Source organism: Leucopleurus acutus, assembly GCF_964270905.1.
Source record: "Leucopleurus acutus genome assembly, chromosome: 20".
NCBI lineage: Eukaryota > Metazoa > Chordata > Mammalia > Artiodactyla > Delphinidae > Leucopleurus > Leucopleurus acutus.
Window position 1 is genome coordinate 50,007,274 of NC_139162.1, and position 22,813 is coordinate 50,030,086.

General features: G+C 52.7%; 2 protein-coding genes across 2 annotated transcripts in view; both read right to left on the minus strand.

Annotated features, from left to right (window-relative positions):
* Positions 1-1,332: 1,332 nt before the first annotated feature.
* On the minus strand, positions 1,333-15,957 carry RSPH6A (radial spoke head 6 homolog A; the record flags this gene model as incomplete). Its single annotated transcript, XM_082862214.1, has 6 exons — positions 1,333-1,555; positions 4,341-4,458; positions 5,234-5,375; positions 6,715-7,473; positions 12,613-12,847; positions 15,284-15,957. 6 exons carry the CDS (start codon positions 15,955-15,957, stop codon positions 1,333-1,335), a joined length of 2,151 nt encoding a protein of 716 aa, XP_082718340.1.
* Positions 15,958-16,143: 186 nt separating this feature from the next.
* The window catches only part of SYMPK (symplekin scaffold protein), a 35,903-nt gene continuing 29,233 nt past the window's right edge, over positions 16,144-22,813 (minus strand). The window contains exons 22-27 of the mRNA XM_082862573.1: positions 22,496-22,597; positions 18,459-18,646; positions 17,537-17,713; positions 17,249-17,344; positions 16,662-16,997; positions 16,144-16,495 (exon numbers count right to left, since the gene is read on the minus strand). Of these exons, the coding sequence (XP_082718699.1) occupies positions 16,358-16,495; positions 16,662-16,997; positions 17,249-17,344; positions 17,537-17,713; positions 18,459-18,646; positions 22,496-22,597 (1,037 nt within the window). The 3' untranslated portion in view covers positions 16,144-16,357. The remainder of the gene's footprint in view (positions 16,496-16,661; positions 16,998-17,248; positions 17,345-17,536; positions 17,714-18,458; positions 18,647-22,495; positions 22,598-22,813) is intronic.

Below are 22,813 nucleotides of genomic sequence, written 5' to 3' on the forward strand. Positions count from 1 at the left end.
TTGCCTCCCAGATTTCTCACTGGAATGTCCCAGAAGCATCTCACACTCAACAAGTCCTGCAATGAAATTAACATCTTGGGCTTCCCTGGTGGCGCAGTGGTTGAGAGTCCATCTGCCAATGCAGGGGACACGGGTTCGTGCCCCGGTCCGGGAGCAGCTGGGCCCGTGAGCCATGGCCGCTGAGCCTGCGCGTCCAGAGCCTGTGCTCCGCAGCGGGAGAGGCCACAACAGTGAGAGGCCTGCGTAACGCAAAAAAAAAAAAATTGACATCTTACTCCAAATCCTGCTCCTCTCCTGTGTCCTCATTTTAGGGCTGGCACTGACATCCCCTCCAGTCACCAGGCTGCAGAACTCAGTGTCTCCCTAGACTTCTGCTATTTCCCTTCACTCCCTGATTCCAGTCCCCAAGTCTTTTGCATTCTGTCACCTGAATTCCTCTGTTCCAGTCCATTCCTCTGTGCAGCCCTGGTCTAAACTCCTCCTCTCCTGCTTGGGCCCTCCCTGTATGAGCCTTGTCTCTGCTCTCCCAGACTCCTGTCTCACCCCTCTATCTGCCCTCCACTTGGCATCTAGAGAGGTCTTTCTAAAGCATGATAATGATCAGGACCCTGCCCTGTTCAAAGCCCATCGGTGGCCTCCCTAGGGTTCTCAGGACAAAGTTCAGCCCTGGGTAATCTGTTCCTGCCAACCTCTCTTTCCAGCCTCATTTCTCACCACTGACTCCTCACACCATGTCCCAAAAATGAGGTTTGAGAATCTACCCCAACACAACACACTCTCTCTTGCCCTTGGGTCTTTGAATGCCCTGTTCCCTCTGCTTGGAATGGCCTACCACCCTGTTTTTGACCATTTATGAGCCACCTCAGGAGCTCTGTCAGTCCTCTGGGCTCCCCTATCTGGGTTGTCATTGTCTAGGGAATGTGTCTGTCTCTCCTGTAGAGTGTGAGCCCCTGGAAAGCAGATCTGGGGCCACTGGGTCAACGCTGTGTTCCCAGCACAGGGCTGGTTGAACCAGGGCACTTCAAGAGTTGTTTGATGGCCCGATGAATGAATAAATGAACAGATGGGAGAGACTATGCCGGGCAATGTCTGTGTTCCTAGCAAAGTGCCACTGTCCTGACTTGGAGGCCATGTCAACAAATGTGGTGAACAAATGAATGAGTGACTCGGCTGGAATGCCCTGAGGAAATTTTATTTAGAGCAGCTGCCTTCCTCTTCTACCCCTGCCCTCTAGGGGCAGGAAGCAAACCAACAATGAAAAAAAACCAAGCTAAAACTGTGTATAAGGGAAAACCTGCTATCTACCTGCTTGAGGAAGGGGGCTATGGGGCCTCAGTCATCCTGGCCCTCATCCTCCTCTTCCTCCTCTTCCTCCTCTTCCTCTTCCTCTTCCTCCGCGGCCGCCAGGGCCTGCTCCTCCTCCACCGTGGGGTCACTCATCTCCACGATCTCCAGGCCGCTGGCGTACTCTTGCTGAACAGGGGCTGGCAGGGACGGGTTGAAATTCTCAGGACTGTACTTGTGGCCCCAGCCGATGTAGATGTTCTCAAACTTCCTGGAGGGGCAGAGAGATGCTGGGAAATCCTCCCTCAAAGACCCCAGCCTGGACTTTTGTTAAAGGTAGGACCCAGCCTAGGCATGGCATGCCTGCAAAGTTATGTGTGGTAGAGTGGAATGTGCCCACCAGGTTTCTCCGTTCATTGGTTCTTTCAGTATTCACTTAGCACTTACTAAGTGCCAGGTCTTGTCTAGAGCCGCACTGTCTAACAGCACAGGTAGCTGTTGGGCACCTGAAATGTGGTGAGACTGAAGAACTGAATTTCTAATTTTATTTAATTTTCAAATTTCACTTGTGGATTCTTCTTTGACCCATTGATTATTTAGGACTCTGTGGTTTAATTTCTACATACCTGTGAATTGCCCACATTTCCTTCTTTTACTGATTTCTAATTTCATTCCAGTGTGGTAAGAGAAGAAATTTTATATGATCAATCCTTTTAAATTTATTAAGACTTGTTTTATGGCTTAGCATTTGGTCTATCCTGGAGAATGTTCTATACACACTTGAAAAGAATGTGTGTTCTACTGTTGTTGGAGAGGATTTTATTTAATTTTAATTAACTTAAATTTAAACAATAAAACTGATACTTCATTTATTGGAAGACATCTAAGTATGTCTGGGACAACCTGGGTACACGAATCTACTTTTTCAACTGTAAGTGTTGTGAAATCTGAATACAGGTCAAGTATTTCTTTTTTTTTTTTTTTTTTTTCAGGTCAAGTATTTCTGATGAAAATTTAGTACCCGAATTGAGATGTACTGTGAGTGTAAACTTCACCCCAGATTCTGAAGATTTCGTATGAAAAAAAGAGTGTAAACTAGCTCGTTAATAATTTTTACATTATTGATTTCATGTTGTAATGAGAATGTTTAGGACATTTGGGGTTAAGTACATTATTACATTTTTGTTTATATTGACCAGCACTGGTCTAGATATGGGAACCTAGCAGTGAACAAATTAGACAAGAATCCCTGCTGTGGGGCCTACATTCTAGAGAGAGGAGACTGACAATTAACAGGAGCATAATTGGCCCACCAATTCACCTCTCCCCAGAATTTTAATGGGAGAAGGGAAGAGGAGTAGATGGGGGGAAAGGGAGCGGACTAAGAGACAGGGAGAGAAGCAGAGAGTTTGCCACGGGGAGCAGTTTGGATTTGACCTTATTTTCATAGCCTTGCTCTTCCCTCGAGAATCATTTTCCTCCAGGTCTTCCTCGGAACCTTCAAATACACTGCTTCCTCGGAAGCCCCTGACCTCTGCCAGCCCTGGTTCCTGGGTCCAGGGACCAGCAGCCTCACCCAGGAGGTTGTGCTTGCTAGGAAGGCAGAGTCTTGTGCTCCAACCCAGACCCAGGCGATCAGAACCTGAGCTTTAACCAGAGCCCCTGGTGAGTCCTACCCATTCACAGTTTGGGAAGCTCTGGTCTAGAATGTCCTTCTGCCTGCTTTTCCCCTAGTTACTTCTTTTTTTCCCCCAAAGATTTCCGATCAAGGCTGCTTTTCTCAGCCTTGAATCCTTCCTTGATCCCCTCAAGACATGACAGGTATGAGCTGTCATTGGTCCCTCCACTCTCCCTAGTGGTACTTCTCTTAGTTTGTAACAGGATATTTCATGGGGGTAAGGGGGTGAGGGAGGGTGAGGCTCGATGCACATCTAACACCTATGCTTCCTCTGCCTGCTCCCAGAGTAGGATCCATGTCTGCTTTTTCAACAAAGTACTTGGGGCCCAGCGTACAGCTGGTAAACGGTGACATTCAAGAGTCTTTTATAAGGAAGAAAAGTGGCGAGATGGATGCATGGTTGGGTGGTGGATGGGAGGGTGGATGGGTGGTTGGGTAAGTGGGGGTTGGAGGATGGGTAGGTGAGTGGAGCTCCAAGTTTGGATCCTTTGCTTTCAGAGGGATGCTGGCAAGTTAGGGTGTGGCCAGAAGAAGGGCTCTGGCAAAAGCAAGCATACCTCTTCCATGCTTCTGGAGGCGAAAAAGACATTGTCAAGAATATGGTTAAATTATCAAGATGATGTAAACTCCCACCTTGACTGTGAAGCATAGTATCGAATACAGTGCAGGCTGTTCACTGATATGGAGAAGGAAAAGCTATGAAAAACCGTCATGCCATCTGCTGGACAGAGCCGGTAAGTGCATGCCCTGTGGCTGCAGGCTACGCTCTCTAGTGGCTGAGCAGAAAAGCTGGGATGGTGCCTGGTGAGAGGCTGAGGGACTTGTCTCGAGTGTGTAGCCGAGGTGGGAGGATGTGGGAGTGACTTCCACCTGCCAATCTTTTGGGAACAGCTGGTGGGGGATCCTGGTGGGGAAGATCTGTGCCCTTAGAGAAAAGATCCTTCAGATTGGAAGAACTGTGGAGGAGACTCAGGGAAGGAGTTAGCTTTCCCAGAGATGAGACTCTGCCCATCAAGGCCACCCCAAAGGGGACATCTGAGTCCTGTCTGGCTCCATGCCTCAAACAGCAGGAAAGCCTGGGCCAAGGGGCCAAGGTATCCACGTTTGAATACTGCACAGGCAGTGTGATCCCTGAGTTAGTCCCTTCCCCTTCCTGACCTTCCATTGTTTCATCCCAGGGGCTCACACACTTGGTATGGGATTTCTCATTTTAGCCCTAGTGGGACCCCTGGGAGCTGAGTGAGGAGGTTAGCCCCTGGGGGCTTCCTGAAGGGAGCTGTCCCAATCTCTGCCCACCCTGGTGAGTTGCCCCACCCGGCCTGGCTCTGATGACGTTGTAGCGGCGCCCTCTGCTGGGAGGCACTAGGAGAAGACCTACTTGCCACTGGCGTAAGCATAGGCCCCTGGCCAGAGATTGGAGCGCACGACAGCCACGGAGTACTGTGGGCTGAGGCTGCAGGACAGGCGGGCGGTCCAGGGTGACATGTGCATGATTTCTGTGGGGGAGCAGAGAGCACCAGGTAGGTCAGAGGCTAGGCTGCAGCTCCCTCTGCCCTGCACAGCCCCCTGGAGGGAAGGTAGAGAGGAGGAAGAGAGGGAGCAAAGAGGGAGGATAAGGAAGGGCCTGTGGGGCCAACAGCATTGGTTTCAATGTAACCCGGGCTCTGACCACTCTCTCACCGTGTGGCCCTAGGAAGCCACTACTCCTGTCTGAGCCTCAGTGACCGCACCCGGGAAAGGAGGCACTTATCTCACCTCCTTTGTAGGGTGGCAGTGAGCCCTGAGGCCCCGACAGGGGAGCTACTGTGATTCTCCTTCAAGGTTGGCCATCAGTTTGGACCAGGGATCAGAGGACAGGGCACAGGCTCCAGGCTTATGGAAATCGGGGTCCACACCCAGACTCTGTTCACTCGCCCACTCTCAGCCTCTCCTTTCTTCCTTCAGATGCCTGAGATCCCCACCTCAGGAAATTCTTGTCCAGTCTTCCAAAATCCAGCTCAAGTCCTGCCTCCTCTGGGGAGGCCTCCTTAGCTATCTCTCCCCCTCCCCAAACCCATATGGGACTCGAAAGACCATATGTCACCATCTGGACCATTGCCACGTGCCAGACAAGGTTCACATGATGGACACATTCCTATAACCCCATGGGATGCCCATTTTATAGATGAGAACACAACCAAAGCTCACAGAGGTGCCCCCCGCCACCAGTCTCGCTGCCCCTCCCTTTCTCCCAGTCTCCACCAGAGCTGTGTGTGAAGTGGGGGCTGTTACCTGCATCTTCTGAGAGTGGCGTCAGCAGCGGGGGCCCGACCTCCTGCCCCGCCTCGTCTATCCCCTCATCTGCTTTCTCTTCCTCCTCCCCCAGCTCCTCCTCCTCCGTCTTCTGCAAAGGGTTCACCCAAGTGCAGCGGCCCTGGAGGTGGGGAGGAGGTCAGGTGCTACCCCCAGGGCACAGAGTCCGGCCTGTACTCTGGGAGGAGGTGAAGGACCAGGCAAGGATACTGGGGATGGGTCCTGTTCTCAGGGACCCAGAAGTGGGTAGAAGGACAAGGTTAGTCGCACAGGTAGGAGGTGAGGGGGAGAATGGGCTGAGAGCTGCAGCAGTGAGATGGGGACTCCTGCCTCTCTCAGGTTCTGTGGCCTCCATTTGTGCATCCTTTCATCCATTCATTTACTGTATATTTAAGGAGCACCTACCATATACAGGCACTGCTCTCAGTGCTAGATATGTGTCCTTGAGAAAAGAGACCACCCCCGATGTCTGCCCTTGCGGAGTTGACATTTGGCAGCCCAAATGATCTTCTGTTTGCTCATCTGTGAAATAGGGGTGTCATGGGTGCCTCTCTCATTGGATTGTTGCTGGGTTGCAGGAGGTACTAAATGTTTGTTGAATGAATGAGTGAACCTAAGTGCAGAGCATGTAGCAGACTTCAGTTTCAGCAACTATGAAATGCAAATGACCATTGTACCCATCTCAGAAGCAGTTATTTGGATTCAATAAAACATTGTGGAGTCAATCAATGTTTATTGAATAAATGAATGAATAAAAAGTTCCTAGCACACAGCAGGTGCTGCCTTGAGTGAATAAATAAATGTATGTAAAGTTCAGACACACTAGGCATTCAATAAATGCAGGTCCACCATCTCTTAACCACAATTCTGAAATCTGAAAAGCTTTGAAAACCAAAAGTTTTTCCATAAGTCATTTGGCAGAAACCCTGACCTGAGTGATCAGAAGCTCTTCAGTTTTGCTGCAGAAATAATGATGCCTTTGAATACGGGCTGCAGCCCCAGCCCCTGCTTGAGATGTTGCGTAATACGTAGTATGTGCACTGTGTCACTTTTTTAGTGTGTGTCACCTTTATTTTAATTTATTTTTTTAAAGTACTTTTATTTTTGTAAGTACTATTTTTTTGGCCGCACCAGGAGTCTTGTGGGATCTCAGTTCCCCAACCAGGGATCAAAACCGGGCACCCCCCTCCGGAAGTGAAAGCACTGAGTCCTAACCACTGGACCACCAGGGGAATTCCTGTCACCTTTTTAAAATCTGAAAAATTCAGAATTCCAAGGTGCATCTGGCCCCAAAGGTTTCTGACAGGGGACTGTCAACCAGTATCTGTTGAATGAACGAAGGAATGGATGAATGAATATTACTGAGCACGAGGCCTAGCTGCCGAGCAGGTGCTTGCTGTCTTATTTTGGAGTCACACCTGGTGCTACGACCCGCGGGGAGGCTGGAGTCTGGCCCTCACCTGTGGCAGGATGTGCTGCGTATGATGCACCCAGTTGGCCATGGAGTCCACCAACTCGAGGACTGGGATGCCCTCAAAGTCGGGGTTCTCCTCGTAAGAGTCGCGCCTGGCACCGCCCTCCTCCTCCTCGTCGCCCTCCTCCTCGCTGAACTGGTAGAAGCCGAGGGGGCTGATCTGTGTGGCGGCCGAGATGCGGGCGATCTGGGCCCTCAGGTAGTTGGCCTCGTTGCCCGGGAAGGGCGGGTAGCTGATGACCGGCGCGTCCAGGAAGCCAGTGAAGAACTTCTTGATCTTGCGGGCCTGCACGATCTGGATCGGCGTGACGTGGGGCAGCCTCACCCACAGCTGGCCCGGCTCGTTGCACACGAAATACAGGTACTTGTTGGCGCCATTTCGGCTCTCTTCCTTGGGGACGACGGGCGGCGGCTTCCACGTGGGCTTGGGGATGACGTCGGCGGCCTTCTCCTCGCCCTCGTCGCCCTCGTCGCTCTCCTCCTCGGCGTGCTCCTCCATGACCTCGCCGCCCTCCATCGTCTCCTCCACCTCCTCCTCGCCCTCCCGGAATTCCACCTCAGCCACCAGGTAGTTGCGACTGAGCCCCAGGATCTTGCCCCAGAAGCGGCAGGTGTGGATGGGCTGCTGCCCCACTAGCTGCTTCAGGGCCATGAAGATGCGGAAGCTCTCGTCTGAGCTTAGGCCCACGCCGGCCTGTTCGAGGTAAAAGGCCTTCTCCATGATGTTGGGCACGGCAGTCCCAGCCTGCAGAGGGCGGGGCGGAAGGCAGAGGGAACCAGGCTGAAGCCCTGCTCCCCAGCCTGACTTTTCTAGAGTCTACAGAGTGAAACGACTCTGTAACCCAGTTGTTCATGCCACCGTTTCTGGCCACTGAGATGTAGGGATAAGTGTGGCAAGGAACGATGATGCCTAAATTGTACAGTTGATGTAAAAGATTTGGGGACAAGCATCCTGAGGTTTTTCCTAAAGGTATACACTGCATTCCCATTTTCTTACAAGCTCCGTTTGTGAACAACACAGTGTTAAAAGGAACAATTACTGCATCCTCTTCCTATGTCTGCCAGACTGCTTCGTTGTTCACAAATGCCTGAAGTTCCTGTCCACAGGAGGATTATATGTTCCCACCCCCACCCCACTGCATTCAGGAGTGGCCATGTCACTTGTTCTGACCACTTGAAATGGCAGTGAAAGGGACACGGGTCATACCCAGGCAGGAGCTGTAAGAAGCAACGTGGGTTGTGCTCTGCCTTCTTTTTCCTGCTCTGCAACTGTGGAAGCCTGTGTTACAGTGGCACTTCCATCACCCTCCAGCTCAAGGGTCTGATAAGCCAAGCCCCCTTGCCAAGCCTGGATGGGCAGGTAGTGTGAGTGAGAAATAAACTGTGTGGTGTTAAGTCACTGAGATTGTGTGGCTGTTTGTTTGGGTTTTTTTAATGTTTATTTATTCTATTTTATTTTTTGGCTGCATTGGGTCTTCGTTGCTGCATGCGGGCTTTTCTCTGGTTGCAGCGAGTGGGGGCTACTTTTCCTTGTGGTGCCTGGGCTTCTCATTGCAGTGGCTTCTCTTGTTGCAGATCATGGGCTTCAGTAGTTGTGGCTCGCGGGCTCTAGAGCGCAGGCTCAGTAGCTGTGGCACACGGGCTTAGTTGCTTTGCGGGATGTGGGATCTTCCCAGACCAGGGTTCAAACCCGTGTCCCCTGCATTGGCAGGCGGATTCTTAACAACTGCGCCACCAGGGAAGCCCAGGCTGTTTGTTATCTCAGCTTGAAACGGCACGCCCTGACTAATGCTCTATAGGAGGAGAATTGTTATTTTGAAAGGGATTCTGGCAGTTGCCCTGAATCTTTTTTTTTTCCTTTTTGTCATGCAGTCCAGCTTGTGGGATTTTAGGTCCCCGACCAGGGATTGAACCCACGCCCCGTGCAGTGGAAGTGTGAAGTCCTAACCACTGGACCACCAGGGAATTCCCTGCCCTCAATCTTAAACGCAGTGCAAAAGCTTGTCTGCCTAGGGGACTTTCCTGGTGGCACAGTGGATAAGACTCCGTGGTCCCAATGCAGGGGGCCCGGGTTTGATCCCTGGTCAGGGAACTAGATCCCACATGCATGCCACGACCAAGGGTTCACATGCCACAACTAAGGAGCCCACATGCCACAATTAAAGGAGCCGGCGAGCCGCAACTAAGGATTCCTGGAGCTGCAATTAAGAAGCCTGCCTGCCACAACTAAGACCCCATGCAACCAAATAAATAAATAAAGCTTGTCTGCCTAATTGATATTGACACCAGCAACTCGGGGACAGGGTCAAAACTTAATCCCAAGACTCACTGTGCTGCCAGCAGGGAAGATAAGGGAATGAGCATGGAAAACTCTCTTTGGGGTGTGTGCCTGGCCCATGAGCCAATGGCCATCACCCTCTTTCTGGTAATGTCTTCCACCCACTTGGCAATGGAGTGGCCTCACCAACCGTGATTAAGTGATATCACCCAGCCTTCTGGCCACTGGTGATTGGAGCAAGTGAGGACTAATGCTCCAAAGTGGCAGATCAGGCTCTCCTTCTCTACCTCTGCAATTTGTAACTGGGTGGAGAGAAAGTACATCTGGAGTCTCCCTGCCTAGAAATTACTTCTTTGGGATGGCAGGGTTTAAACCCGGGTTGGTCTGCCTCCAGAGGTCATATTCTTAGTCCCTACTCCTTAATTCCTCTATTAACTATGGTCAGAATCTTCCTTCCTCTTTCTTTCTCCCAGTTTCCAGGAAGATCCTATCTATGATCTGGGAGAAAAGATTTCCTAGTGGCAAGTAGATGAATTAAAAAAAAAAAAATTCAGGAACTGTGGGGCAGCTGTATGCTGCCATGTGAGGAGGTAGGGGAGAGAGAGGAGCAGAGGTGAGATATGGGCACTGAGATCCCTGAATACCAGCTTGGCCTGGGGCCCAGCTACATTCCTGCCCTTGGGTTTGACGGCACACGGCACCATCCTCAACCCCCTTCTCCACTGCTTGCCTTCTCCAGTCACTTTCCCAGAGCCCCTTGCAGTCAAGGGATAGTTATGTGACCCAATCTGGCCAATAAGATGCAAGCAGAGGTTTTCTGAGGTGCTCCTGGGAAACTTTTGCTCTCCTGATTGATTGATGTATGTATGTATGTATTTATTTATTTGGAGGGCCACACTGCATGGCTTGCGGGATCTTAGTTCCCCAAGCAGGGATTGAACCTGTACCTTCAGCAGTGAAAGGGCAGAGTCCTGACCACTGGACCGCCAGGGAATTCCCTTGCTCCCCTTGTTTAAAAAAATAAAGGGGGAGGGAATTCCCTGGTAGTCCAGTGGTTAGGACTCAGCGCTTCCACTGCTGTGGCCTGGGTTCAATCCCTGATTGGGGAACTAATATCCCACAATCCCACAAGCCACATGGCTCAGCCAAAAAAAAGAAAGAAAGAAAGGAAGGAAGGAAGGAAGGAAGGAAGGAAGGAAGGAAGGAAGGAAGGAAGGAAGGAAGGGAATTTATTTTTCTTATGTTTTGGTCATGCCGCACGGCATGTGGGATCTTAGTTCCCTGACCAGGGATCTAACCTGGGCCCCCTGCAGTGGAAACGGAGTCTTAACCACTGAACTGCCAGGGAATTCCCCAGAAATAGGATTTCTAACCAGGCTTCTATGATGCTGAAAACGGCTTTCTTGGTTTGGGTGGAGTGGAGGGGAGGGATGAGGGAAGAAAACCCTCAGTGCCCCTTCACTGAGGAGCCAACTTACCAGCTCTAGACGGCGTGCACCTATTAGGTGTGAGAAAAACTATCTCGTCTAAGCCACTTGTCTTCATTTCTGCGACAACTATTTCCTGTCTTAAAGTGATCTGTGTTGCCAAACAAGTACAAGAATAACACTAAAGTTAGTTTAAAACTATAAATGTGGGCTTCCCTGGTGGCGCAGTGGTTGAGAGTCTGCCTGCCGATGCAGGGGACACGGGTTCATGCCCCGGCCCGGGAGGATCCCACGTGCCGCGGAGCGGCTGGGCCCGTGAGCCATGGCCGCTGAGCCTGCGCGTCTGGAGCCTGTGCTCCGCAACGGGAGAGGCCACAACAGTGAGAGGCCCGCGTACCGCAAACAAAACAAAACAAAACAAAACTATAAATGTGAGGATAGTCAGGAACTTTTCAAAACAGAGGTGCTGTGATGGGGAGTCTTATGCTACCAAACAGCCAAACCTGCTCTGCAGCGGTTGTACACAACAAGCAGGAGAGTCCCAGAGCAGAAAGCCATCTACAGAGCAAGGCACAAAATAGAGACTCCAGAAACAGACTGGAGTCCGTGCCGGTGTAAATAAATGGTAGAGGTGGCATTTTCAAAGCAGCAGAAAGGATGGATTTTTCCATAAATGCTGTTGGGGATCATGGAAGAAACAGAAATTCTTTGCATTTGGAAGAAACAGAAAATGAGAGAAATGAGAGCCCTTCCTCCCCTCAGACAGAAAAACAAATACAAAATGCTGAATCATGGATTTGAGTCTCTTCCTAGAAACATGCACAGGCCACAAACGCCCACAATTTTGCCCTTCTACAGACCTCCTCATATTAAAAACTCCAGCTCAAAAAAAAACCCCCCAAAACCCCGAAACCAAAACCAAAACCAAAAAACCTCCAGCTCCAAGTTCTAAGGGGATGGGACCTCTAGGGACCAAGCGTTCGAAGAGGGCGGAGCCTCTCTCAGGATTGAATTGTAAGGGGGCGGAGCCTCACGGGCTGTGGAATTCTAAGCAAGTGGAGCCTCTAGAGGCACAGCGTTCTAAGGAGGCGGGGCCGACAGGGACTTGCGTTAGATAGGGGTGCGACCTGGAGGTGTGGGAGAGGAAGGGTGCAGTTCTAAGGGGGTGCGGCCTCCCAAGGAGAGACTGCTGATCTGAAATTTAAAACCATATTCTCAGGTAAGACTGTTCCTCATGTCTAAGACTTGGATTCCGACCTGCGCTCTGCTCACCCAAGGAAGGGCTCATTCCTTGGTCAGATTGTCGTTTCCAGTTCTCTCACTATCCCACCCCACTGTCGCCAGAATCCTAGAATTTCAGAAGCATAAAACGTGAGCACAGACCAACAGCATCAGCAGAGATGGCAGAGGTGATAGCCCGGGCTTTGGAGGACATAGTCCTGCCTTCCTAGTCCTGTCTTTTCTAGTTTCGAGCCCTCTAAGTCCTTCCTCCACTTGCCTTACAAGGTTGTTTCAGGGAGGAAACGAGCCCATGCTCCTAAAGCTCTTAGCCGGGGTTGGCGGGGGGGGGGAGGCTAGGAGGTGTCAGAATTACGATAAACAGAGTTCTCAACAAATGTTTCTTAAACGAGTGAAAGAACATTTCAGCCAAATTTTAAGCCGTCGTCCAATGCTGGAAACAGAATCGTGGAATTAAATATTCTGAGGATAGTAGAATGTTCATCAATCATGGGTGGAAGAGTTCTCAGCGGGTCTCAACTTGCAAAAGAGGAAACTGAGTCCCGGGGATAGGAGGCAAATTCAGTGTTGAGAGACTCCAGGAGTCAGTGGGTTTCACAGAAAACGTCCACAGAGCAGTTATTTGCAGAAAGGAGTAAGGGATGGTAGGAGAAATCAGCCTCCACCTCCATGTGGCGCTGGAGTCAGCTTTCTACAAAGCAGAGCTGTCCAACCTTTCCTCTGCTTCAAACCCTCCCATGGCGCCCCAGTGGTCTCAGGAGAAAGCCCAAGCCCCTTAGCCTGGCGTTCAAGGACCTCTGTGACCTGGTCCCCAACCCACACTCTGGACTGAAATCGCGTGTGTTTCTGGGTGGTGCTGTGCGCTCCCTCCCCTCCAGGCATTAGCAGGAGCTGTGCCTAAACCCGGGCCACCACCGCTCTTCCCCACCGGTTCACTCACTGCCTCCTCCTCCATCTCCTGTTCGGCCTCACTGCCGCCGCTCCGGCTGAACAGCACCTTCTGCCTCTCGGCCATCTCATAGGTGGTCTGCAACTCCGGGTCGTCCCGAAGCGTGTCCAACTTGGGGTGGAACCACTCCCACTGAGTGGTGCGGTTCAGCGACTCCAGGAGGAACAAGGGGTCCTCGGGCCGCTGGTTCAGGATCTTGGTCAGTAGGTTCACCAGGTGCTCATACCTGCCTCCGGGAGAGGGGAATGGGAGGTGGGGGACTCAGCTTACTGAGCTTGCTGCTGTGTTTCTGGCCCTGTGCCTGGCTCTGGGGACACAGGGAAGAGAAAAGGTCCCTGCCCTGGTGGAGCTGATGGTCTGGTGATGGAGACATATTAACCGAATGTGCAAAATATATAGTGTGTTGGGGGTGGTAATTTATACGGAGACAAATAAAGCAGGGAATGGGGACTGGGAATGCCAGGGATAGGAGATGGTTTACAATTTTAAATAGGGAGGCCAGGGAGGGGGCATACCATGCGAATATTGGAAGGAAGAGTATTTCAGTCAGAGGGAACAGCATGTGCATAGGCCCTGAGACATTTTATGAGTCTAACATAATCTTGATACCAAAACACAAGGAAACTAGGAGAAAGGAAATTCCATGTCATTCTCATTTAGAAATATAGATGCTGAAATCCTAAGCAAAATATTAGCAAGTGACATCCAGCATTCTCAAAAGGATGACACACCATGATTAAATTTGGTTAAGAACAGGGATGCAAGACTGAACTGATATTAGAAAAACAGGAAAAAATAATTCAGCATATTAACATGTTAAAGGAGATATGTAAGATCACCTCAATAGATGCAGAGAAACTGATAACATTCAACAGCCATTCATAATTTTTAAAAACCTAGCAAACTAGGAATAGAATGTAATATTTTATAATCTTATAAAGGGGAGCCACAAGTAACCTGCAGCACACACCAAACGTAATGGTAAAAGACTGAATATTTCTCCTATGAGATTGGAAATGAAGATGGCTTCTTTCACCACGTCTATATAATACTGCACTGCAGGTCCCAGCCAATGCAATCCGACATGAAAAAGGTAAAAGAATTAGAAAGGAAGAAGCAAAACTGTCATGGTTTGCAGATGATATGGTTGAGAATGGAGTGCAAAGGCCTTGAGCTGAGGGTGTGCCTGGCATGTTGGAGGAACACTGAGGAGGTCTGGAGTAGAGTGAGGAAGAGGGGTTGTGGCAGGAAAGGAGGCCGGAGTGATAACAGTGTCATCATGGTTTCCAATCACCTGAGTCAGGCACTGTGCTGGGCACTTGAGAGCAACGTTGAATTCTCACCACAATCGTACATCTGGGGAACAATTACGATCTCCACTCTCCAGATGAGGAAACTGAGACTTAGAAAAGTTGAGGTCATGAGGTCACACAGTGGTAACACAGCCAGGATTTAAAACCAGGTTGGCCTGATTTCAAAACATGTATGTCTAGCCCTCTTCAGTGTGCAAACCCTTTGGCAGCAGTCCTGGGTGTGGTGGAGGGCCATCATTGAATTGGGAAGGGTAAAGGGGAGTGAGACTTTGGCCAGGGCTTTACAATAAGGGACCTTGAAGCTCCTGAGGGCTGGGTACTATTGGGGAAGAGCTGGAGGTTAATTTTGACTAGATTCTAGGATCTGAGGTAGGAGCTGACTAAAGATGAAGTTTGGAGAGGGAGAAGGGGCTGAATCATATTGGGCCTTGAAGGCTGTTATGAGGAGCCTGAACCTTCTCCTGAGGGCACTGGTGAGCCACAGCAGGCTCGGAGCATAGGAGGAATGGGAGTCAGCTTTGTGCTTTAGCAAGACCTGTTACTTCAAACTCTTCTCTCACTTCCTCTCTTCCTCCCTTGGTTCCAGTCACACCAGCCTCCTTGCTGTTCCTCAAACATGGCAAGCTTCAAAGCCTTGAAGCTCACTGTGTTCTATATCTGGATGACTCTCCCTTCAATTACCTGCAAGATACTCTCCTTTACCTCCTTCAGGTCCCTGATCAAGTGTCACTTCCTCAGAGAGGCCTTCCCGGACCTCACACTATTTAATATCCCCTCCCTATCCCCCTTACTCTCCTTATTGCTCACCTTAGCTCTTATCATCACCTTATACCTTATTATATTTATTGTCTGCTCTCCCACTAGAGTGTCAGCTTCATGAGGATGTGATAGGGGGCTGAGAGGTGTATTATGACTGCAGCTAAGTGGCCTTGGCAAGTGCCTTCCTCAGGCAGGTAATTTTAGTGGATAAAAGGGCCTCAGGAGCCAAATCACTTGTGTTGAAATCCTGGCTCTGCCACATCTTAGCTGTGTTACTTTGGATATGGGACCTAATTCCTCTGTGTCTGTTTCCTCTCCTGTAAAATAGGAACAAAAGATGTACTAATCTCAGCCATGAGAACCAGATGTTTCTGTGTGAAGTACTGGCACAGTGTCTGGTAAGTAAATGCTAGCTATTGTTAGTATTTATTCCCCGACTCCTAGGCTGAGTTAGAGGCCCCCAGAGTGGTCGCTGGTTCTCAATGAGGAGCAATCTCGTCTGAGACCCCAGGCCTGAGGCAGGGCCTTGCCTGGGGCTTCTCCCTGCCTGGGCCCCTCCCTCTACCCACTCCGGGGGGCCCCTTTCTCACAGGCTGAGGTCGCAATTGACGCTGGTCTGCAGCAGGTAGGCCTTGGCGTTCTGCACGGCCAGCTCTCGAGGTTCTGGCTCAGTCACCTCCATATTGAAGGGCATGAAGCCCGGCTCAGAGGGCGAGAACTGGAGCGCAGGGTCATCCCGTAGGTAGGGCCCATGCTGGGTGTCCTGGCTGAACTGCAGGTCTTCTCTCTGGTACCTGGTGTACTGGCCCAAGAGGTCAGCCCGGGGCTCCTGGTAGGCAGACTCCAGTTGCTGTAATAGGTTGCCTTCGCCCTGCTGTAGCTGCTGCAGCATTAGGCTGGCGTTGTGACTGGCCTGGAGCCTGCCTTCACTCAAGTAAGTTTGGGGCTGTACCTCTGAGGGAAAGCCCGTATTCAGGGAAGGGTATTCAATGCCCCCCCGCTGGGCTTCCTCGGCCTGAAAAATAAAGTTCTCATTTGGGGTCAGACTGGCCTCTTGTGACCAGCCCCGGCTGATCTGGTTCGACACCATCTCCTGACTGCCGCGCAGGATCTGAGCGTCAAGCGGTATCTGCTGCACCTCTTCAGGGACTGTGAGCTGGGGCCTAGAGTGTTCCCGACTGCGCCGCCGCTCGGAGACCTGGAAATTCCTAAGGCTGGAGGTCGGCTGAGGAGGGGGCTCAGGGTCAGGTGGTAGGTCTCCCATAGTTCAAAGGGATCGCAGACTTCTAGGAGGAAGGCTTGCAGATAGGCAGGCCAGACCAGTCGCCTGTGTGTTCGGCAGCCGCTAGGCCAGCGGCGCCGGTTTCTAAGGAGGGAGGGGGCGGCCCGTTACTAGGGGAGGGCGCGCGGAGACGCTGGGGCCAAGAAGCTGGTTTCCGCGCAGGCGCAACAGCACGCCAGAAGGGCTTCCAGTTTTCCAGGGAGCTCCAGGGCACGCCCACTAGCTTCTGCAGTTCCACAGCTGACACGGAGGCAAAGAAGAGACTGCACCCTTGCCCCAGACCAGCGATCTTTTTAATTTTTAAAGGCAAAGCACCGCCGGTCAAGCCCCTCCCAGGCCTCCCTGAGCTCCCAGTCCCACTCCCCTTCCCCACCAAGCCCCGTCAGCTGTTCCCCTTGGTCTCGGGTTCCCCGGCTTCCTCAGCAGTGGGGCTGGGAGTCTTCACGGTGTCTTCTCCGGCAAGGGTGAGGGTCTGGGGGCTCCGCTCTTCCTTTGAAATCAATCCGCCCGCTGCAGCTTCCTGGTGACAGGAAAATGGGGAGCGGTCAAAGCGTGGTCCCACCTCCAATATTTCTTCAGGCCGTACCCTTTCTGCCCCCTCCCCGCCTTGGGCACTCGGCGCACACACTTAACCCCAGGCCCCTGATCTTTCTCGTCCTCTGTTGCTCTGAGGTGGTCATCCCTACCTTAGGTAGGGGTCCCTCAAGACTAGAGTCCAGCAGTGCAGCTTCAGTCAGCCCCGAGTCATCATCCATGCTGATGAAGATGGCCGGGGTCTCACACTCAGGCCCCTCCTCCCGGAAATCAATGGCTTCCTCCGGCTGGGGAAGGCCTGGCCGGGCCGAGGAAGAGGACAACGACGAGGAGGACGAGGAGGGGGCTCCCACTCCCCCAGGCTTCAGCTTCTGTTCCTCCTCCAGCTGCCGCTTTAAGGCCTTCTCCTGGGCCAGCCGCAGGCCGATGAGGTCTTGAGGGGGGCGGGGGGCCGGGGGCGGTGCCAGGGCCAGGGGCTCTAAGTCATCCTGGGGGTGGGGAGGGATACACAAAAGCTCAGGGACAGGTGAGACGTAGGACCTAGGCTGCTCTCAAGAGGTTGGTGGGAAAGAAGACAGAAACCGTCCTAAGGCAGACAGCAGACTGGGTATAGGGAGTAAGGGGCAGCTGTCTCCCCATCCCCAGTTCCTTTCAGTAGAAGCCTCGGCAGAGATATGGCTGGAGTGGGTAGGAGGGGACGGGGCCTTTCTGGCCTGGGGAGGGGGCTGCAGGCCCTCACCTCTTCCAGGGGCCCGGCAGGTGCTTCCTTAGTCTCTGGCTCTTGCTTGCCGCTGGCCTCCAGGATGGTCATGATGGAGTTGGGGATGTGTGCTTGCTAGGGGAAGAGCAGGATGGGGGCGCTGCGGACAGCTCTGACCCAGAGACGCCCCACCTCACCCAGATCCTTGGTGTCCTTGACCCTCCAGAGGCCCAGACCTTCATGGCAGTGCAGGGCTCCCCTCTGCCCATCCCACCCAGTCCCCCAGGGCTGGACCCATGGGGCCACCCACCCCACACCCTGGGGTACCTGGTGGGGGGTGAAGGAACGGACGTGGGCCAGCAGGGGCTCCCGGAGCTCCGGGCACTTGTCAAAGACGGCACCCAGCTGCTGGGGTGGGAGCTGCAGGATGACCTGGAAGCTCTGGGGCTTGGTGCGTTGACAGCACTTGATGAAGCCCTCCCACACCTTGGGATACTTCCACACCTGGGCCAGGCAGGGAGGAAGCAGTCATCAAGGGGCCTGCAGGCAGCCAGCCACTCGAGAAACCGGCAGAAAGACCTTGCCAAGATGGCAACGCCTCATTTCTTTCACAGCAGCCTCTAGAGGGCGACATTAGCCCTGCAAAACCTACGAGGCCCAGATGCGGGGACTTGTCCAGGGTCACACAGGTACGGTACCAAGGGGCAGAACCAACATCTGAACCCAGGTCTGTCTGAATCTGCACTTAACCTCTAAACCAGATATTGCAAAGTAGCAACCTGTGGCCTAAATTCAGTCTGAAGGCTTGTGCATGGGGTTTGTTTTTTGTTTCATCATGGTATTTCTAAAAACAATTTCTAGCTTCTCCTGAAAAATGGAACCATCTTTCAGCTCTAGTATGCATCCTGGCTGGGTGCACAATGGTGGGGGGCAAGTGGCGGCCATACCTCTCCTGGGATGTGCACCCCCTGATGCCTTCTGCTTGCTTCTACCACCCAACAGCCCTCACTCATCACATTGCCACCCTATACCTGTCTGACTCAGTGACCCCTAAAAGGTTGTATAGTCTCAGCAGAGGGCAGGACAAAGGAGCTGGCTGTCTTGGTAGAGCTTATTCTCTGCATCACGGCTCCCTTGGGGTAGGGGCCAAGCAGGCTGGAAAAGCCCGGGGCTTTGCCTCAAGTCTTTCTGTAGTGTGTCCTGCTGCAGTCCCCTGCTTGGGAGACTGGGGTAGTCAGGGGTGGGTTACCTGCTTCATGATGAGGCGGGAAAGGATGTTCATGACGAAGCCCCCCAGGCGGGGGTACATGGTCAGGGACTGGATGACGGTCCTCATGAGCAGCATGGGCAGGGGACTCTGCTCCATCAGCTGCTGCATCACCACGGCCAGCACCTCCGATGTGTACACGTTCCGCTCCGCAAAGCACAGGTTGGTGGCTGCGAGGAGGCGGAGAGTGGGCCTGTCCCCTTTGCCCAGCTGCCCCCTGGGAAGTGGGAGCCCCACCCCTTAGAGAACCTCAGCCCCATTATCTGCCCGTGTGAGGGGAGACCCAGCCCTGACTTCCTGAAGCTCCAGGCAAGACAGAAGACTTCCCCCACCCAGCAGAAGGTCTCCTTCTAAGGGGACCCTGTGGCCTGGTCCTTGGAAAGCCTGGGAGCTGGGTCTAAGGGAAAAGACACTTCCATCTCCTAGAAGCCCCACTGGGCAGAGTGGGAAGACTTTGGCCCTCTCTGTTTGGGGACAACCCCCAGAAAGGGTGACGTGAGAAAGATATATTGCCAACCCCTGGGGGCCTATTCTGGCTTGATTGGTGTGGCATGGCACCTCCACCCCTACTGGAGAGGGAAACAGCTTTAACTTCCATAAGTAATCCCATAGGAGACAGAAGAGATGGTCTCCACCAGCAGGCTGCTCAAGAGGTTGCCCACTCTCAACCCAGTGCATAAGGGCTTGCGCTGGTGCTCAGGTGTTACCAGGTGTAGGATTATGTGGAAGGCACGGTCCAGAGTAATGAGAGAGGGGCAAGAGGAGGATGTCTGGGCATACGATGAGCTCCCCAGCTCAGCACCCAGTGCCAGGAAGGGCCCAAGGAGTGCTGGTACAACACAAGCACCCACGAAGGCAGGCAGACCAGGGAAGGCCCAGAGGTCTGTTCCCTCAGGAGTGGGTTGTGGTACCCCAAAATCAGTGGTGCTCGGATCCATTGTGTTAATGGGGAGACTCCAGGAGCTGCCTCTGAACCCCTTCTTCCCCAAACACCACTTGCCATGTGAGTCTCAACCAGGAAGTTTTTATTGAGCTAGAAGAGACCCCCCAATCCTTGAGAAGCTAATGGAGAACAGGGGTGGGTGCCTATAAATAATGGGGGGTGTGGGGCTCCTATAAGGAAAAGGGGGAGGATGGAGGCATTACAGGTAGACAGGCAGGGAGGAGGCTGGAGGCAGGGTAGTGAGGATATCTAGGCTGAAGGAGCAGAAAGGAGAGAAGGTGAACAAAGTGCAAGAGGACCTGTCAGAAACCGAGGCTGTTCCTCCTCCCTTCTAGGTAGCTGCTGGCTTCTGCCTGCTCTGCCTAAAAGCCTCCAAAATCAACCCTCTTCCCTCTCCTCCCCCTCAGCCTCCTCCTGGGCCTCCCACCCACCCTCTAATCCACCCTCCATACAGCAGCCTGAGGGGTCTTTCAAAAGCTCAACCTGGGGCTTTCCTGGTGGTGCAGTGGTTGAGAGTCCGCCTGCCGATGCAGGGGACACGGGTGTGTGCCCCGGTCCGGGAGGATCCCATATGCCGCGGAGCGGCTGGGCCTGCGAGCCATGGCCGCTGAGCCATCGCGTACCGCCACAACAGTGAGAGGCCCGCGTACCGCAAAAAAAAAAAACTCAACCTGACCCTGTACCTCCCACAGGCCCTTAAGTGAGCAAGTCCACACTTGAACTGTGGCCTATGAGACCCTGTGTGGGCAGGGCCTACACGGTTATAGCCTGACCTCATCTCTTGACCAAGTCCCCTCCCCCAAACCGCCAGATCCAGCCAGGGTGCGCTCTGCAGTTCCAGAACCAGGCCACGCTAGCATCTCTCCTGGCCTCTGCAAACGTTCTTCCTGTCTCTGGGATCATCTTCTCTCCTGTTACCTCACCCCTATTCATCCTTCTGTGGTCTCAGCTCAGGTGTCCCCTCCTCCAGGAAGCCCTCCCTAACGTCCCATACAAGGGAGAGTCAGTGGCTGCGCTGGGCCCCCTGTCCCAGTCCTGTTCATTTTAGACTGTTACTCTGGGGATGGCCTGTGAGCCCCAGCAGGGCAAGGCCAGGACTGTCCCCATCCCTGTTGTATCCTCAGCACTGCCCAGCAAAGGACTGAGCAGAGGTGCTCAGTGAGTTTTCTTAATCACTAAACCAGTCCACTGGACAGGTCCAGTTGTAGAAAAACTCACCAGAGAAAAAGGGTGGTTTAAGGGGAGTGAATGCCAGGAATGACTGCTTATACTGCTAGGCACTGGGGATTCCACTGGGGCTCAAAACAGGACTAGACTTTGTATCTGGACTTTGTATCTAGAGCTTACAGTCAAGTAGGGTTACTAGTGCAACTGAGAAAAGCACTGGTGCCTGAGCAGAGAAGCGTGCTCTGGGAACTGACTGGACTGCATGCTGGCGATGAAGAGCCGGTAGGGTGACCAGTTGAAGGGTTGCCAAGAGCTCACCAATATAGAGGCTCTGTGTGGGCCTGGGTTTGTAGGAAGAAACACGTGGGGTTCTAAGGGCCAAGACTTGCTGACATCTCCAGGGCCTGGTCACTGGCTTCATGTGTGACCTGTGCTAAAGCCCTTTTTCTCCCTGGGCCTTGGTTCCCATGTATAAGATCAGGAACTAATCTGGGCCCATGAATGGGCTTTAGTGAGGTGGCAGGGGTGGGTGGGGCCTACACGGTTACCACCTGACCGCATCTCTTGACCAGGCCCCCTCCCCCAAACCACCAGACCCAGCCAGGGTCAGCTCTGCAGTTCCAGAATCAGGCCATACTAGCATAATCCGAACCTTTCAAATTGTACATAAAAACATGTGAGGGTACCGTCCTTGGGAATGGGCTCGTAACTTTCCAGAGATCATCTAAGGGGCCAGGTCGTGTAAAAAGACTGCTCCTGGAGTCTCAGCTTTGAGATACTTTTCACTTTACTGCTTCCACTAGAGGCCTTAGTTCCTTCTCAGTTGTAGCGTGTGTTTAAAATTTTCATAAGCTCCTCTCTTGACCTAAAAGTTTCTGAGAGAATTTGCTGAGGAAGACTAGGAAATAAGTCACTGAAGAAGCTACTTCAGGCTAAACATGAAACACATAAGTGGCAAGGAGGGAAAACCCCGTCCCCGCTTTTAAAGGAGAGTGGAGGAAGCAAAGGACAGTTGTTTTCCGAGAAGAGCAGGGGACAGTAAGGGCTTCCACCTGTGGGGGAAAGCATGGCTTCTGGACCAGAAACTTCTTTCAGGGAGGAAGTGGAGGGGAGCGCTGGGGAGAGCTGAGGGAGAGAGATTGTCCCACAGGAGGCAGCCCTGGGACCCAGGATGCCATCTGCAGGAGGAACCAGCAGGACCGGGTTTCCAACTCAGATCCACCCAACTTCAGATTCTGTTTTTTTGCACTATACCACTTAGCTTCTATGTGGCCCTGAGCAAGTTACTTAACCTCTCTGGAACTTCCATTTCGTCTACAAAACGGAAGTCAGCATACTTCCCAGGTAAAGAGTGGTGTGGACTGGCAGGCAGGCCTGTAAGGTACTGAGGAAAGCCTGGCTCAGAGTAAGTGCTAGGTAAACAGTGACAGCAGCTATTATGAAACTGCTAACTGTGGTGAGCCCACCAGGTTGCCACCAACTCCCCTGCCCTGGAGGCACACTCTCCAGCCTCAATTGGAGGCCAGACTAGACTCCTGGTCCAACAACTGCCCTGGTGCACTCTGTCTGCTCTGCCGGCTGTGCATCTGCCCAGCTTGGCCAAGGGCTCTGCTTACTTAGTTCCTCAGGCTGGTGCTGGGAGGGAGGGGCTCCCCACCCTTCCTGAGGACTACGCTGTGTCAGTGCACAGTGGGTGCATCAGTTCCTTAGGTGGGGGGAGGGAGAAAGGAAGGACAGAAGGGGGAGAGAGGGAGAGGAACGAGGGTAGGTGTCCGGAACTCTGAGGTGGGGCTGCAGGCAGCATAATCTGCGACTTGGCAGATTCCAGCAGGGGCACGTGGGCGACTGGGTTCTTCCCCAGGTCCGAAGTGGCCAGACCACTCAAGGGGGTTTGGGGGGAACGCCTCACCTTTGATGATGGACTTCATGTCACACTTTGAGGAGTCGATGTTGTGTAATGCGATGAGAAGCTCTCCAGGGTTCAGGGGGGACAAGGCTGAGTTCCCTTCACCTGCAGCAGGTGGGAGTGGCGGGGAGGTAGAGGAGACAGTATGGAGGCCTAAGAGACAGGCCCAAGTCCCCCCAGTTGGGGGGAGCGGCAAATGAAGACAGGCGCCCTCTGGGATTAGGGGTACAAAGGGCTAAAGTAGCGGAAGGAGGAGACTGAGAACGCAAAAGGAGGGGCCTGAATGCAACAGCAGCTAGAAAGCCATCCTTCACAACCGGA